The sequence below is a fragment of the Lissotriton helveticus genome, chromosome 4_2, assembly GCF_964261635.1.
Source record: "Lissotriton helveticus chromosome 4_2, aLisHel1.1, whole genome shotgun sequence".
In the NCBI taxonomy this organism is placed as follows: Eukaryota; Metazoa; Chordata; class Amphibia; order Caudata; family Salamandridae; genus Lissotriton; species Lissotriton helveticus.
The window spans coordinates 126,846,062-126,864,439 of record NC_136064.1 but is presented as its reverse complement, the minus strand read 5'-3'; the positions used below and the strand labels follow the sequence as shown (position 1 = coordinate 126,864,439).

The window sequence follows — 18,378 nt, the reverse complement described above, 5'->3', positions numbered from 1 at the left end:
CTTCTTTACATGGATCTACAGCACATTTATAGTAGCAAGCGCGGGGTTCCTTGCAAGCAGCTCACTCTCAGCTCCATGTCATGTGTCCTTTAAAAAGTTGTTTTTTTCAGCCTTTTCCCTATTTTTCCTTCTTGTCAACAGGCAGTATAAAAATTCAGGATTGCTAATAAATCGTCCTGATGATGATCCCAATACTTTGCTGAAGGCAAACGAAACATTAAACATATTTGAATGTTAAACCACTGAGTTAAAACGAGTGTGAATATTAGTTTTTGAAAGCTTGACCTACTTATCACCATTGGCCAGAAGCTTCTTCCTTTCTTTTGCATGAAATGCTATTTATCCAAATGCAATTGTCTTTGTTTGTATGTAGGACACAGAACTGTGTCCCACTCTATTTTGTGTGCTCTTAATATACTTAACAATTCTTGGAATCATTACATTGTTTGTCTGCCTGGACATCCTACAATATAGCACTGATCCTAGTCTATATTCATTTGTTATTTTAAATAACTTTTTAAGGACCTTTGTTTGTAACAAAAACAAGATACCCATAGGCCATAACTCTGAGAAATGTAACTGCACGTGCAGTGGCTAACAACCTAATGGGGATTTTTACCAGAGTGGGTTTTCCCATAGAATCAGTATCTGGCAGGGGCATCAACTTCAAGTTTGCCATCAATGAAAAGGAGTGTGAAGTTACCTATACGTTTTCCACACCCTACCATCAATAAACCAATGGGCGTGTTGAAAGATTCAACACAACCCTTAAAAACATATTCAATGAACTGCCTGAAGCCAAGTAGCATACATGGGATTTCCTTTTATGATGCCTGATTTTTGCTTACAGAGTGATACAACAGACTGGTGTTGGTTTTAACCCTTTTCAGCTACTGTGTATTCATCTCGTAAGAGAACCTCTCAGTTTAGTTAAGGAGGGGTGGTAGTAAGCTACCTGAAACCTCCCTTGGATGTGCATCTGAAAACCTGAAGTCAGGCATAAGATGGGCAAGTTTTGGAAGCAAGAATCTGGAAACCTGAAGTCCAGCCAGGAGGAGATGAATCAGTGTTATTACCAGACAGCTACCACCGTGGATTTTGAGCCTGTGCAGAAAGTATGGGTGATGGAGCTTGTGGAGCCCAGGGCCCTCCAACAAATTTTGGACTGGGTCGCATTTGGTTGTTAAGAGGAACAGGGATGCCACCATCTTGGTAGACCTCTAGACCCCTAGACTTCCTATAAGGGTTCTGCAGCTCATCCATCTCATGACACTTTGGAAGGTCTGAGGTCACCATGATGTTGGTGACAGAAGTTTGGGAGGAAGAGAAAAGTGAACCTTCCCTGACCTCCTAGCCTCCAAATAAAAGGGTGAGCAGTAGAAGTTGTACATCTTTTCTTTACCCTGACATCAGATCATCAGAGGGACTGTCAACAGTTGCTGGGACATTTCTCTTCTGTTTTCCCTAACTCCTGATATTATCCATCTGTTTACCCATCATGTGACCTCAGGAGGCAGCCTACCTGTCAAGAATAGGATATATAGGATCATTGACAAAGTGAGAGCCAGCATCAAGAATGAGGTATCCAAGGTGATAGATTTAGGCGTATTTAGACACCTCAGTAGCCCCTGGTTCAGCCCTGTAATGCTGGTACTAAATGTTGTCCTTTGGGCACTATATCAGAACTGTGACTCTGGGTAGATTACAGGGGGCTTAATTCAGTCACCAATACTGATGCTCATCCTACTCCCACAGGCTCATGAGCTGACTGACAGGTTGGGAGCTGCCCAGGTCCTGACTTCTTTTGACCTTACCTCATGGTACTGGCAGATTTCCCAAACTGAAGAAGTAAAGGAGAGGTCAGACCCAAAAGGCCACTACCAACTTCAAATGATGCCCTTTGTGCTCAAATATGCCAACGACACCTTCCAGATGTCTGTGAACCATGTTTGGGATGGAAGTGCTGTTTTCATGTATGGTACAGATGTCTTCAGCAACAGCTGGAAGGACCACCTCTTTCACTTGCAAGAAATGCTGCAGGACCCTACAAAATGCACATCCAACTATCAAGGTCAGGAAGTACCAGATAGGGCAGTGGTCTGTGGTACACTTGGGACACCCGGTACGCGGGGGTAAGATGAAGCCCCTCCAGGCTAAAATAGAAACCATCAATACCTGCAAAACCTAAAAATATTCAAACAGTGGCAAGAACCTTCCTAGACCTCACAGGATATTGCAGGAAATTTACATTGGGATATGTCATTATTGTTGCCCTCTTGACTGCGCTGAATTTGAAGATGGTGATCGTGACAGAAACATGCCTGGAAGCACTTGGCTCACTAAAGCAGGCCCCATGCACAGCCACTATGCTCAAGATTCATGACTTTTCCAAGGAATCCATTATTGCAACTGGTGCCTCAGAGCATTTCATTAGACATAACTTTCACAACTTAATGATGAGGGTCTACACCAACCAGTAGCTTTCATCTCCAGAAAGTTACTTCCCAGGGAACCGATGTGGGGTGCTACTGAAGGAGAAGCCTTTGCTATGGTCTGCACACTCATGACATTATTAATCACTTACTGATTCAGATAGACCATAGGCCCTCCGGTGGCTAATGCAAATGAGGGGTGGGAATCCAAAATTATTGAGGTGGTCCATCTCCTTATGCGGAATGGGCTTTATGGGGGAACATACACTTGTGACACTAGTGCTGATGGTTATTTTGCCTTGGCGAAAATAGATGGGATATGTGCTAAACCTGTTAGCAGTATGCTGATCTACCCAAAATATTTTGTCTGCTTGTCTCCAATGTTTTTGTTTTATAGGCTATAGGACTATGGGCACTTTACCACTGTTAACCAGTGTTAACATGCATAAGCTCTCTCCCTTAATATGGTCTAATTCACTTATCCACAATTAGCATATTTATTTTACTTATATGTCCCTAGGAATGTGCACTGCATGTGCCCAGCACCTGTAGATTAAATTCCACTAGTGAGCATGCATCACTAATTGCACCACGCACTTAAGATGCCCTTTCAAACATATCTCAAGCCTGCAAATGCAGAGCCTATGTAGACTGTTTATACTGTCATATGGATTTTGCATTTAAAACCCATTGCCAAGTCTTAAACTCCCCTTTTATTATTTTTAAGACACCCCTAAGGTAGACCTTAGATAGCTCATAAGTTATACATGTTCTGGTAGTGAACAACTCCCCTATTAGTTTTTTACTACTGTGAAGCCTACCCCTACCATAGGTTAACATAGAACATTCTTTGTTACATCTAACAAGTGAAGTTTCTATGTGAAAGGCATTAGAACTCTCATATTAGTACCAATTGAATTTTAATAATAAGTCCACTTTAATGGTAAAGTAAAATGTATCATTATAACTCTAAAAGTGAAACTTTTAGAAATAAGTTAATTTTTCTCTTATTCATGTGTGCCTCTAGCATTTCTCCAATGCACGCCTGGGATGCGTGATAGCTGGGGTTTGTGCATTCCTTCTGTACAGCTACACACAAAGGTAGCTGAGTTGTGAATTCATGGGCCATCCACATCCTGAAGGACCATCCTGAGCAAGATGAAAGGGAGGAGCTGGCCGCAGCCTCACACCTATGCTTGAATACCCTGTGTTATGTCCCTACTCAAAGGACTGCTTAACCCACTGCAGTGAGTATGGAGCAAGGGCAAGAAGGGAGGAATTCTGTGCACGTCACACCTCTCTTTGATGTCTCTCCCACTGCAAAGACACCACTGGGTAAAAGAACTGGGTTCCTGACCTTCCCAACTGAGAATATTTATTGACCTGTGGATAGTTTGGCAAGAAGAAGGACTGATGTGCTGCCCAAGGACTATAACTCTGCTGGACTGCTGCTCTAGAATACATACCTGCTTTTCTGTTGTATTAATCTGCTGCCTTCCTTGCCTGGCTGAGAAGGACTAGACCCATATCAATTGAACACAGAACCAAAGAGACTCCAGGGGCTTGCAGGGTCATATCCTGTTCTGAAGTCTCAGGGACATCAGAGACTCCCAACCAGCCAGCAGCAGCACCTGCAATCTGCCCTCTGTGAGTCGGCCCTGCCAAGTGGTGCCACCCCAGTCCCGGACCCTTGAAATGGGCCTGAGGTGCTGCTCCAGCAGACTCTATACATTGCCATTGACTCAGAAGCTCAGAACCAGTGCACCACTGCAACAGCTGATGCATCACCGCCAATGAGAGGATTGATCGTGATACCTCACTGACTCTGCAGCTCAGTGACTACATTTCAGATGTATCTTCGACTTTTTGCTGCATTTTGTTTCTTGCATCTCTGCCCCATCAACAATGCACTTAAGGAACTTTCAAACGGGTCAATCCTGATCCCTGTATCTGGACGAGACTCTATTGTCTTTGGCCTGAATTTTAGTAGTTGTTCCAGTGAAGCATGAGCAGATAGCCCCGTTTGGCGGATTATGGTTTTAAGTACTACATTTCAATTTATTCTTTAAAAATTCATGACTCAAGTTCTACTTTTTGGATTGTTGTAGCTGTAGTCTAGTTCATTCATGAAATTGATCACTTTATGTCCAACCAATTGTGGTTTCTTCCGTGGTGTTTGCACTGTTTTACTGTTTGAGGTGCTGCACAAATACTTCACACGGTGCCTCTCAAAATAAACCTGATTGATATGTGCCAAGTTACTGGGGCAGCAGAGAATAGTATGATTGAATTACTTCAAAAATCCTAATCAATAATCTATTTCTGTACATTTTGCTTACCAGGTGCTGTAAAAGGAGAGCTGCTGATTGAGCTGTCCCATGCTCCTTTCTTTCATTGGACCTTTCCAGCCTGCGACTATTTTTCAGACATCGTTCTTGGTGGCTCCACTGATCAGTGTGTTGCGGTGATTGAGAAGTGGTGGAGAAATGAACCTGGAGCTCTGGACTGGAGTCATGCAGCAAAGGCACTTTGTGAGCTTCAGGGCAACAGGTATGTATTCTGCAACTGATGATGTATTACACATGCCTACCTTTGCTTACCTTGCCAGCAATCCCAAGGGCAGAAGATTTACTGTCATGAAATTAATTTAAAAGTTTCCAGAGGTGAGCAGCAGGTTCATGCCACTTTTCCACTGTTGATACTAGAGATTTGTAAGGCGCTAATCAAACTGCTTTCCATCTTTGAACCTGTAATTGAGAAAGCATGAAGAATCTATCTCTCACCTTTTCTTGAAATGCAATTCTTTAGTAAGTGTGATTTGGAAATTCGTTTTGTATCACAAAAGGTTATCAACTCATTCTAAATCACAAGTAGGAGAAGTCATGCATTGGGCATCCCTGTTGTTTTTAGGATTAGCATCGAAGTGTGTCTCTGGTTTGTTACTGCAATTGTGGTCATAAAAGTTACTTAATTCTAAAAGGAATTGATAAAACATTCATAGAGGGATGCTGTTCCATTACACAGTTTCCTCTCCAGGAAGTCTGTTGGGGTGCCTGCTTCTATAAATGATGTTCTCAAATGGGATTTTGTTTATAACAGTAGTATGCTGTTCCTTGTAATCATTCATCCTTGTGTTTGGAGCCGGTCGATGGGAGTCACAAAAAGTGTCCTACCTATTTAAAATGCCTTAGCTCTGCTTTTATTACAGTGGACGTAACTTGAGATCTCGCAATGCAAATACATCAATATATAGATTGTATTGCAGGTAGTTCAAAAGAGCGTGTTGATCAACTCCCAACCCCTCGCTGTTTCTACACCACGCCCTAAGCTTAATAGATGAAATGTCAATTTTTTTTGGTCAAAATAGTGAGAGAACCTTAAAAATGAAACAAATTTCTAACCTATGTTATCATTGTGCAATTGCAGCCATATCAAATCAAGAGCACATTTTAAGACACCAAATCTAAATAAATATTCAGGGACATATTCACCAAATGTTTTGGTAGTATGTTCTACTTCAGTACTACTACTATCATTATATAAAAATGCTACTCACAAACCTTCATGTTGTAGTTCCACCTGTGCCTCCCAAATCTTTATTTTGTGCAGAGATCATCCACGGAGTCTCCACACTCATAAGAATGCATTTGAGTTGCAAATATGGGAGAGACAGGGAGGATTTACTGCACTGGGGAATACTAACTGCAGAACGGGAGGGGTTAATGAAGGAGCATAGAGAATTTAAGGGAGGGTTAGATAGGGATTTAGATAGGGGTATTCACCCATCTTCAAAATAGTAACACCATTACCTTTCCCAAGCTGCACTTCTAAAGTTATTACAATTTGGGCTAATAACTTCAATTAAACCCCCATGGAAAATAAAATGAAATGGAGCTAAATATTTAAATGATTTGAAAATTGGAACAAATTCATTTTAGATGTTTAAAAACCTATCTAAAAGTACACATATTTTTATCAAATATTAATATATTGTAATAGAGCTTTTTTTAAATGAGAAATAAATGTAATATCATTAAGTTTGGTAATCTTATAATCCAATATATAATGTGTTTATTAATTCTATACATCATTTTTAATAATTAGTAAGTGAATGATGATATCTAAAAGTAGCAAAGTTACTCAATAGTGTATGCCTAAGCTTCCCTATGTAGATTTACTCACATGTAACTTTACCTATAAATAGACCCTTTGTGAAAAGATACACTTGAGGACATTTATTAAACAACATTGAGTCTAAAATCTAAGTCGGCTATCGCAGTTAAGAATCTCACAAAGAAAGGGCAATTCTATGACTTACAGTCTGATTTAGACTTTGGTGGATGAATATGGGATGGGTATGATCAGACGTGAGTCCCATGCTCTCCACACCACTGGAGTCAAGCTATCCTGGCTGAAGACGGCTGATAGCCAGAAATCGGTCCTAGGATGCTTGATTCCGGTCCAGGAAAGACATGGCTTGGCAGTTCGGGCTGGACTGTTCCCATGAGGCACAGGGTCAAGGCTGATTTGCTTATGGCCATGTCTGAACAGGGGTAATCCGCATTTGTAAAGCTCGAACCATCACCCGTTTGGGTCTCTAGGCGCTGGGGGCCGTCGGGAAGATTAAGCAAGCTATTGCCCAGAGTCACATGGTGCTGGGAATATCTGCTGCAGGCCCCGGGGATCAAACCGTGATCCCCAGCTTCCGGAGTCAGTCACCCTGGCCGCGGCGCCACACCTCTCCCAGTGTGGTGTGTAGTGCAAAAAACCGATGTCCTGATTCACAAAATTGCAGCTGCAGCTTTCCTCTCAGATTGCAGACAACTGATCACAGCATTTGTGTTGGAGCGTGGTTCCATGGATCCACTGCAGGGGATCTGTGTCTCTACATATACGTGAACCAGGGTTCTGCACACCTTAGAAAACATTAGAAAAAAATAACACAATTTTTGTGTTTAAAAATGAAGTTAAGTTATTTAATGTTTTTATCCATTTTAGTGTCTTAAAATATTTGTAGATTAGAATCACTTGATAAACCTAAGGTTAAAGTAATGTTATACTAAGGTGTGACTGATAAATAAATAAATATATATATATATCTGAGTCTGACTACGAGATGCCATATCCGAAGGCAAGGAACTGTATCCAGGTAACAAATACGGTGGTATTCTGGGGTGGAGGAGTGTGCTCCAATCTGCGGTTACAGGCAATTCTGCATAAGGGCGGGTAAGCAGTACGGACATCTATAGTGCAATATCCCAATATGTCATCCAACTTATTGCGAGAGAGGGAGGCGGCGGCTACGGAGATGTTCTCCGATACCCCTCAAATCGTGCATAACGCAAAGGACAAAGAATCCGAGACCAATGTTAACACAATCTCTTTCCAAATTAAAATTAAACTCCTGGAAAAGAAAATGAAAATGGAAACTTGTAAATGGTGGGAATCCCTCTCTCTGCAGCGTTACATTGAAGTAGGGCGTATCTCACAAGGTTTTCGAATATTAACGGCCCCAACATACGAACAACCAAATCCTGAGCTCATGAAGGAGTGGGTTGAGTGTAATCTAGACTCGTCGCACAAATTAGCGCTCCTGTTGATTGAATATGCTGATATCGACAGGGCGCGACTCCTCACTGAGATAGATACAATCAATGAAGAGATTGAAGCAATGGCACCAGCTGAAGAAATAAGTAAACTATGCAAAGATATTCAGGCCATTCTTAAAAGGAAGAAGACAAAATCAGGGAACGTAAGGCACAAAAGTTTCAAAGAGATAAGAACGACCATGTACTTGGTCACAGCTTTATGTTCGCTAAAAAGTTTGAAGCCATGCGCAAGTCCCACTCAGAGAGAGGATCAACACAAGCCTGCATTTCGAACAATACCCAAATGAGAAATGGCAATAAGAGTGATTCCTCTTCGGTGAGCCAGTGCTCTTCAAATAGCAAATCAGAGTCTGAAATGCGAAACCTCAGGGGTGAGGCAACTAAAAATGAACCATCCCCGGGGGAAGAAATCACTTTTTGTGCGAGGAGAGACTAGCAACACTCAGGCCCCGAATTCCACAAAAAACAGGCGCAAATGGGCAAACTTCAAACGAGGTCAGAGACGAAAAGCAAATCGCAAACAACGGAAGAAACTACAAGAAAAAAAGGAACTACTGGAGGAAACAATTTGTCAAACTGTAGTAAACTTATCCCCGGTTAAGCTATCAGCAGATGAAGTGAAAACTTTGAGTTTGGGCCTTTCCTACTGTCCGCCCCACAATTTCAATTATGCTAATGTCCGCATGATATTTACAAAGGGTTGCGGAAATTAAAATTAACAAAATTTCACACGCTAAAGAGTAAACATGATGGCGGAATTGACTCTATGCATGTTTCCAATCAATCCAGTCAATTGTCTGACACACTCTCTGACTCAAATCTCATCAGGGGATTGGAAGGCCTATGGAACGATACATTGAATCTGAACACTAGTTCCACAACTCCACCTGACATAGAGAACACCAGAGGGGATTCAAAAACCGTAGGGCTCTCAAACCTCAAACCTAAATCGACCTTTATGCCTATTTCTGTGCATGACTCGATCGATACGTTCCATGAAGTGGTGACTAACAAAATTTAAAAATTGAATAAAAAAAACAATATGACTACAAAACATTATTGCAGTCAAGACGTTAAGTTCCAACAATTGATGACCAAATTGAAAAGTAACAAGGACATTGTGATTAGGAATCACGACAAAGGCGGTAACATCGTCTTATGGGCACAACAGGATTATAAACCTGAGGCATTTAACCAGCTAAACGATAGAAATTGCTATGCAAGGACGAATATAACAGCACTGAAAGCAACGTACCAAGCCTACTATACCAAACTGTCCAATTGGCGACATAAGAACCTGATCAGCGAGGAGCAATGCAAGTATTTAAAGAAAGATAATCCCATGATACCATCAATCTACTTTATTCCTAAGATCTATAAAGACTCCAAGAAAACCACAGGTTGAACTACTATTACTGCTCGAGACAGTCTATTGGAAAATACCTCTGTATATGTTGATTTCTTTTTACAAGAGTATGTTAAAAACCTACCCTCATACGTCCGTGACAACAGTGAATTCATAGGTAAAATCAAAGACATTACATGGAGTCCTGATTTATTACTTATTGCACTAGACGTGTCATCACTCTATACAAGTATTGTACATGATGATGGTATTGCTGCTATTCAGTTCTATTTGGCTACAAGACCAGAAATACACGGTGCGCACAGTGAAATGCTGATAGCATGATAACATTTTGTTTGCATAACAATATGTTTATGTTCCATAATCTGCTTTTCAAACAAATTCAGGGAGTTGCTATGAGGGCCAACTTCTCCCCCAGTTATGTCGGCCTTCATATGGGCAGGTGGGAGGAGCTGGTCCTCAAAGTTACAATATGTAGATACAATGAAAAATAAGATCAACGGGTGGCTTCTTTTTTATTGATGACCTCTTTATTGTGTGGCAGGGAACCAAAACTGAGGCAGAACAATTTGTTATCCAGAATTACCAGAACTCTCTATATCTTCACTTTTCGGCCACCATTAGTGAAACTAGTGTCAACTTTTTGGACACCCATGTGTACATAGAGAAAAACCAACTTGAAACGAGATTGTTCAGCAAAAAAACGGCGGGCAATTCAGTACTTTACGCCACGAGTGCCCATCCACGCCACCTGATCTACAGCATTCCTTATGGCGAAATGCTATGGCTTAAACGTATCTGCAGCACCAACACTGAATTAGCGAAGGCTCAAGAAGAGAGTAAACAGCGGTTCTTAAACCGTGGATACTCCCTTAAAATTGTGGAACAAGCTATACACAAAACTCGAACACTTGACCGTAGTCAACTAACTGCTGGCAAGATTAATCATCATACCGTGTCTCCACCGAATGCAGAAGGTGCAAACATCTATGATACCAGTATTTTACCTCATTATGGGTTACAGTAGCCAACATAAAGAAATAGACAACATTTTGCAAACTAGCTGGCCAATAGTTCTCAATGATCCGGTAACAGGACCCCTGCTACCACAGAGGGTGTCCATTACTCATAGCAGGGCACCTGCTATGAGGGATTGGTTAGTTACCCCAAGTCTAGAGATTATAGCCAATACATTGTGGCTACAAATACACAAAGGCTTCTATCGATGAAAAACATGCAAAGCTTGCACCCATGGGGTTAACACAACAACATACAATACTCCCTTCAGTTCTGAGCCCTTCAAAATATCCAAACTATTGACATGCAAGACTGACTATACCGTCTACGTCCTATCTTGAACATGTGGCCTATGGTATGTAGGCAGCACAAAATTACAAGTAGACCCTATTAACTATTGACAGAACTTGTGACTTTGTCACTCTTGTCCATAAAGTCACCGATTTGGACATAAAGTGGAGGGAGAGAATCATATTTTAAATATTGGAATTTTTACATGCATAAATACAAACATGAATTGAAATATTTATTGTTCAATAAGATATATTTAATATTTGTATTCAATATTTAATATTTAATATTTAATATGTATTACAAGGATTCAGTATTCATCATCAATTTCCCTATACCCTTACGACATAGAAAGTACTTAGTTGTCCATAATATTATCTATATGTGGTGAACTTCACGATAACTTCTCTTTAAGGGACAGAATTTGTGTTTAACTGTCTACAAATCATGAATTTCTGGTTTAACAGTTGGAAGGGTTCCAATTTGTTGTGACTATATCTTGGACAAGAAGTAATGTTGATGATTGAGCTTTTGATATGTGTTGTGGCTACTGAACTTCAAAGATCTCACAAACTATATTAGATGTAACAGCTGACCTCTCATTATGAGAAATCGTACACCACGGTGCTCCGTGGCATGACAGCAGCAAACACTGCTAAACAATTTTTATCTTTATTATATATAGTGTGCCCCGGTAACGGAGCAGTTTGGTGACTAAATATATATATATATATATATACTATTTTCATTTAACACTTTAAGGGAGTACAATAACTAATCATTCATTTAGAAAATTAATACAGGATTGCACTGCAGAATACTTTTAATTGCTACTATGTTAACAACTGGTCGCTATATGAGTGTATTGTTTACACACAAATAAGTATATAAGAAAATGTTTCTTATTCATTTCACTTACACTATATTGCACTTTTTTTGCACGTTGGCACGATACACTATAATTATGTATTCCACTATTTTAGTGTTATTTACATATTCCATGCAATGTTGCTAATTTGTTAATTTACTGCATTTTATTTATTTGGCAATTGTATTTTACATGTATTGTGTATAATATCTTTCTCTTGCCAGTATAGAATGTCTTTTACCTCTATCACAGAGCCGATCACGTGGTTGCACAATTGTAATTAGCACTGTCACTTTAAAAACATTCCCTGAGCACTATTACATTGTCGAGTGAGCAAGCGGCTGTTAGGCTGCGAAACGCGTCTGTAGTAATGATGTCCATGTCACCAAAGTGATGAATAAAGGTTGAGTTTATTCAATGGTACAGGTGCTGCGCAGCAGCCAACAGCAAGCTCAGCAACTGTAAAAACTCCCTTCAAAACCACAGTTCCATTCTGAACACTAAGGTGGAACCCACAGGGAACATTTCAACATCACTAGAACACTACATTATCCCCTCCCTTCCAATACAATAACAAAAAGAGAAAGTGGACAGATACAAAGAAGAAAAAGAGAAATCAAAAGAGTAAAAGAAAGAGATGAGAAAAAAGAAAGACAGAAAAGGTAAAACAGAGAAATAAACCATAAAGATGTAACCCCAGAAACAATCATCAACAATATCTTGCAGGAAGACGACATTGACGTGTACTCCTGCGCAAACCATTGTCAGAATGCAGCTCAACATTTCGAGAAGATGAAGATGAAAGCCACCCAGTACAAGAACCAGGAGAACAGGAAAAAACCTTGTCAGCAAAAATAGTATCAACAAGTTGCCTATTGACTTTAACAACCCTTGAGACTTTCCACCAGTTCTTACGTTCCACTCTCACAGCATTCCCACACACTTTGTCCACCACAAAAACATCAGAAAATGTAAAATCACCTTTGCTTCTATGAGTAGGTATCTTAATGCGAACTTTATCCCCCACAAAGAAATGTTGTAAAATAGCTCTTATCCTAGAGTCATATACCACTTTCTGTTTGAATTGTGGCTGAGAAACATTGTGCCTCACTTCTTCATCCACATTCTCTAAGGAATTAGTTTTCACCCAATTCGACATCCATCCCGGACAGATTTTAGAACACGGTTTTCTCCCACAAAGAAGCTCATATGGAGAAACTTTAGTTGAGGAATGTGGAGTGGTACGATAGAACCATAACATGGATCTGACTGCATTTTGAATATTACATTTCTGTGACAAAGCCCATTGTACAAAGTTGTTTAGCACCCTATTCATTTGCTCAACCAAGCCATTGGTTTGGGGATGGTAAAGAGCACTTCTCCCAAACCAACTCCACTTGCATCAACAGTAATGGTGCACATAGCGTCCGGAACAAAAGGTTTAAGTACTCTTGAACCAACAAGTTGCTCTTTGATCCAATTGAAAACAGAGTCACACTTCTCATCCCAAATAAATGGAACATCCCTTTTAAGCATGTTAGAAAGGGGTTGCACTTTTGATGCGTAATCAGGTATAAACCGTGAATAAAATTCACACAACCCAATAAAGGATTTAAGTCCGACCTTGTCTATAGGAGAAGAACTGTCCACAATAGCTTTAACCAGTCCTGGTCTTGCTTCCACACCTTGTTCCGACAAAATATGACCAAGATAATCCACTTTTCGAACTCTAAAAACACACTTTTCTTTTTTAAGAACAACACCCCCATCACGCAATGCCTCCATGACTTTTAGCATAGTATAATCATGTGATTCGCAGGAGGAACCATGAATTAAAACGTCATCTTGAAAAACAATGACCCCCTTGATATTTCTTAACAAGTTAGACATAATCCTTTGAAAGACTGCGGTCGCAGAGGCCAATCCAAATGGCATGCGGCAGTACTGAATGACCCAACAGGAGAAATAAAAGCCGTGAGATGCCTAGAAGACGGATCAAGAACAACCTGATGGTAGGCCGAGGCTAAATCTAGTTTACTAAACCACTGAGAACCATTTATCAAGGACAACATGTCAGGGATTTTCGGCAGAGGATGCGAGTCCACCCAGATATTTTTATTTAGACAGCGCAGGTCCACACAAACGCGAAGATCGCCATTTTTCTTTTCGTGACGACAAGTGGCGAAAGCCTTCTTACACAAACCATTGAGTTCCTCTTCCAGCTGACTCCTAACATTGAAAGGTACATTCCTAAGCCTATGCTTAATAGGAATAGCATTATCCTTTACCTTTATGGTATGCATGAACCCTTTTACTTCTCCAGGTTCGCCACCAAAGACAGATGGAAACTGATCAACCAATTTATCAACAAAGTCATCAGTTTGAACAATAGAAATAGGATATTTAGTTCCTGACCTAAGTACCATGTTGAACAAATCCTGATGGAACCATCCAAGAATATTCAATCCTTTGATGGATACATACATTTTACCAAAAATGTTCCTCCCTCTGAACTCTAACGTGTCCTCAAAATTGCCTACAAGCTCAATTTTCATTCCCTCATATGAGACAGAAGATCTATCTGGCGGTTGCAACTCACGACCATTCCAAACCGCATTAAATAGTTCTTGAGTCAACATCGTAATTCTCGCCCCAGAGTCAACCAATAAACACACAACCTTATCACCTATACCTATGTCAGTATATGGATCCACACATCATGTTGTCAGGTCAGAGCAACCATGCAAATCCCCGACAACAACAACCATGTCACGCAAATCATCTTGAATATTGCCTAATTCCTCTTGTCTGTAGTCAGTCACACTCACATTGGCCACAGCAGTAGAAGAAGAAGAAGAGGAACCCTGTTTGTTGTCTTGAAAGTAAGACAGATTTCGTTTCACATTCTGGCACACTTTTGCAAAATGTCCTACCCTCCCGCACGACCTACATGTCACATTTTTAGCCGGACAAGGACGTCCAGACTTCACATGTGGATAACATCCACACTTGAAACAGATATTTGTCTGCCTAAAAAATTGTTCTCTGTGCGTATAGGCACACTATTTTTGTTTTCTCTCAATTTGACAACACTAACACTATCTTCTTTAGTAGTGACAAAAGGCAGCTTTTCTTCCAACTCTTTCACGGAAAACTTTGAAATTTCAGTGCTCTTTGCAACACGCACTGTTTCCTCAAGAGTGGGATTTCCTAATGAGAGCAATTGTTGTTGTATACATTTGTCAACACATTTACAAATATACTGATCTCTGATCATTTGATCTCTAAAATGTTCAAACTGGCATTCTGCACTCAACATGCGTAGTGCAGAAATAAAATCTTCAACTTTCTCCCCATGCCTCTGCTCTCTTTTAAAGAACTTGTGTCTGATAACCACCAAACTCGGATGAACATCAAAAGCAACTCAAGCATTTTAACTGTCTCCACAAATTCATCAATGTCCTCCTCCTCTTGAACACGCACTAAAGGTGGAAGATGTTTGAAAATGGAGCGTCCCTCATACCCAAGTGTATTTAACAACAGACATTTCTTTCTTTCTGCTCTGTAACGAGAAGCCCCAATCGCCCCTAGATAATTAGTGAAGGCATCATACCACTTCTTCCAGGAAATTGGGGGTTCTCCTGGTACTTCTAGAAAGGGTGGTGGAGGAAGAACAGACTGCATGCTTAAAGTTCCACTATAATCCCAAAAGTGTTGACTCTAAAAAAAAATATATATATATATATATATTGACACAACAAATAGCCAATTAATCTAAAATGTAGTGTCTCTGGTGTGCACATCACTGTTGAAACACATCAGCTCTGTGGTGCTTCGACATGTACATCTTCCCTAAATAAGTATAGTATATGTTTTTTTTTAATCTTCAATTCTTTCTTTGTGTGTGTTTTGTTCTCCAAGGTGAGTTAACAATACTTCGTTACAGGTGTGCGTGTCACCTTGTCCACGCTACGTCTCTGCATCACTTGCTGTTTCCTTTTGTCTGAACAATACCTTCTTCACAGGTGTGTGTGTCACCGTGTACACACTACATCTTTTCTCGATAGCGTCATAAAACAGAGAGGAGGCCTTTATTTGATTAGTGTGCGTGTCACTGTGTTCATGCTACATCCATTCACTGCGTCACTAGTTTATCACCAACATCTTCCACGTTGCTTCCCTCGAAAATTCAGTTTTTCTCTTCCGTTCCACCTAAGATGGCTCCCACGTCGATTGTGTCAAACGTAGATTACATTGATCCACTCCATACGATTCCTTTAAAATTTTGTACACACAAGATGGCACCCACGCCAAATACGTCACACGCACGTTGCGTTCCTCCGCTCGCAAGACGCCAAAAAGTACCACCAGTATGGCCGATGTTTCCGCCGCTAACAGACTAGTGTGCTGACCCCAAAGTTGCGCGCTCACCAACACTGGCCAACTGCGGTCTTTGCTTCACCATAGCGCTGCTGCTCAATTAGCTGCCGCAAATTCAAACAAGTCACAGTACCTTGGTTCTATCAACCAACCTTTCCCACAACTTCACCTGCGGTCTTTGCTTCACCATAGCGCTGCTGCTCAATTAGCTGCCGCAAATTCAAACAAGTCACAGTACCTTGGTTCTATCAACCAACCTTTCCCACAACTTCACCTTCTTCCCCCTCGAAATCCACCTTTGTCACAGATCCCGACTCTTGGAAGAGGTAATCTTTTTCCTTTCAATTCGTGGGTTCAGCAAACACCTGTGCCCTCATCGCCACATATTTTTGTAGTAAGGATGTCCATGTCACCAAAGTGATGAATAAAGGTTGAGTTTATTCAATGGCACAGGTGCTGTGCAACAGCAAGCTCAGCAACTGTAAAAACTCCCTTCAAAACCACAGTTCCATTTGGAACACTAAGGTGGAACCCACAAGGAACATTCCAACATCACTAGAACACTACAGCGTCTTTGACACAAGAGAAATAAAACCAGTCTGAAGCACTAACCTGTGGGTCTGTGTCCAGTTTTGCGGCATGAGGGGCTCAGCATCCAGTCAGCGTATGGTGCAAACTTGGATTACTTTCATATATATATATATATATATATATATATATATATATTACCTACTGGCGGTCGCCAGTAGGTATATATAGTTAGGATTTTTTCTCTATGGGTTTTTTGAAAATTCTATGTCTAATAACTTTGGCGTTTGTGGACGGAATCGGCTGAAATTTTCAGGAAAATGGCACATTTTGTTTCTGAGCAGCCCTTGAAAATTTGGGGGGGGTTCGTCCAGTGGGGGCCGAGAAAAAAGGGGGGTCCCAAAACGTGTTTTTAACATTGAGTTTTCCATAGGGCGGTTGGCCTCACTTTTAGCCCGAACGGCTGAATGGATTTGCACGAAACTTGGCAAAATTGTAGGGACTGGTAGCCCGATGTGCCTTTTGTAGGTCTCAATATATGTGCTCCAGTGGATTTTGAGAAATTAACGTTTAAAAAAAGATATATATCTGTAACAGCGGACCGGTTAGCGCTCTGGTTCGCGGACTTTTCGCGCAACGGAGCTTTGTGAAGCGAAGCTGATTGGTTCTCCGGCGTCTGTCAACATTCCAAACAGTCCGTAGCGGCCGCCATCTTGTCTCTCGGTAGGATCGAGAGACAAGAGGAGGTCAAAACAAAGGGGGAAATAACTATAAGGGGGCATAGTAGATCCTCGCTGACCCCCTAGGTTTGATGTGGAGGTTTTAAAAGGGCCCCGCGGGGCAAAAAAAAAACAAAATAATAATAATCGAACGGCTGAATGGATTTGCACGAAACTTGGCAAAATATTAGGGACTGGTAGCCCGATGTGCCTTTGCTAGGTCTCAATATATGTGCTCCAGTGGATTTTGAGAAATTAACGTTGAAAAAAAGATATATATCTGTAACAGCGCTCCGCTTCGCGTACTTTTCGCGTTACGGAGCTTTGCGAAGCTGATTGGTTCTCCGGCGTCTGTCAACATTCCAAACAGTCCGTAGCGGCCGCCATCTTGTCCCTCGGTAGGATTGAGAGACAAGAGGAGGCCAAAGCGAAGGGGGAAATGACCATAAGGGGGCATAGTAGATCCTTCCTGACCTCTTAGGTTTGATGTACCATTTTGCCAAGTTTGGTGTAATTCCGTTCAGCCATTCAGGCTGTAGACGTATGTAAATGTCCTATGGAAAATTGCATGGGGAAAACACATTTGAAAGTGTTGAAATTTAGAACCAATTAAAATGTTACTTTGGTTTTGTATTTGTGTGTGATGAAAGTTAATTGGTTATGTATATATGTCAAATGAGAGGAAACCACAGCCATTTTGTGATACTACTGTCTGAGGTACATTTGTGAGGAATTTTTGGTGGTGAATTTCTGGTGTTTGATTTACACAGTACTAACACTTCTGCTACTTTTAAAAAGGTGAGTTGTTAATTTGTAAGGGGAACTATGTTGTACACTTGAAGATAATTTGAAAAATGTTTTCTGTTATTTATTTGCAGTCCTTCTGTTATACTAAATACTTGATGAAGTTAGTTTTATATTATGTATTACTAAAAACGATAAATGAAAGTGATTATTTTTTTCTGCAATTTACAGCAAGCAATTTCAAAATAAAATGGCTCACAATGAAGAGACCGTGGCAATTTCTTTTGAATTGTCCACTACATTGATTGAAATTGAGAGCACCAATAATGAAATATTGTCACAAGGAGGACATGACTTGTATGATTCCATTAGATTGATTGAAATGGACAGCACCAAGAATGAAATATTGTCACAAGGAGATGAC

The 18,378-nt window shown here is 40.6% G+C and overlaps 1 protein-coding gene across 1 annotated transcript in view; it reads left to right on the top strand.

Annotated features, from left to right (window-relative positions):
* The window catches only part of LOC144751974 (nicotinamide N-methyltransferase-like), a 109,150-nt gene that overhangs the window by 6,467 nt on the left and 84,305 nt on the right, over positions 1–18,378 (top strand). Inside the window, exon 2 of the mRNA XM_078639933.1 lies at positions 4,775–4,982. Coding sequence (XP_078496059.1) covers positions 4,775–4,982 — 208 coding nt within the window. The remainder of the gene's footprint in view (positions 1–4,774; positions 4,983–18,378) is intronic.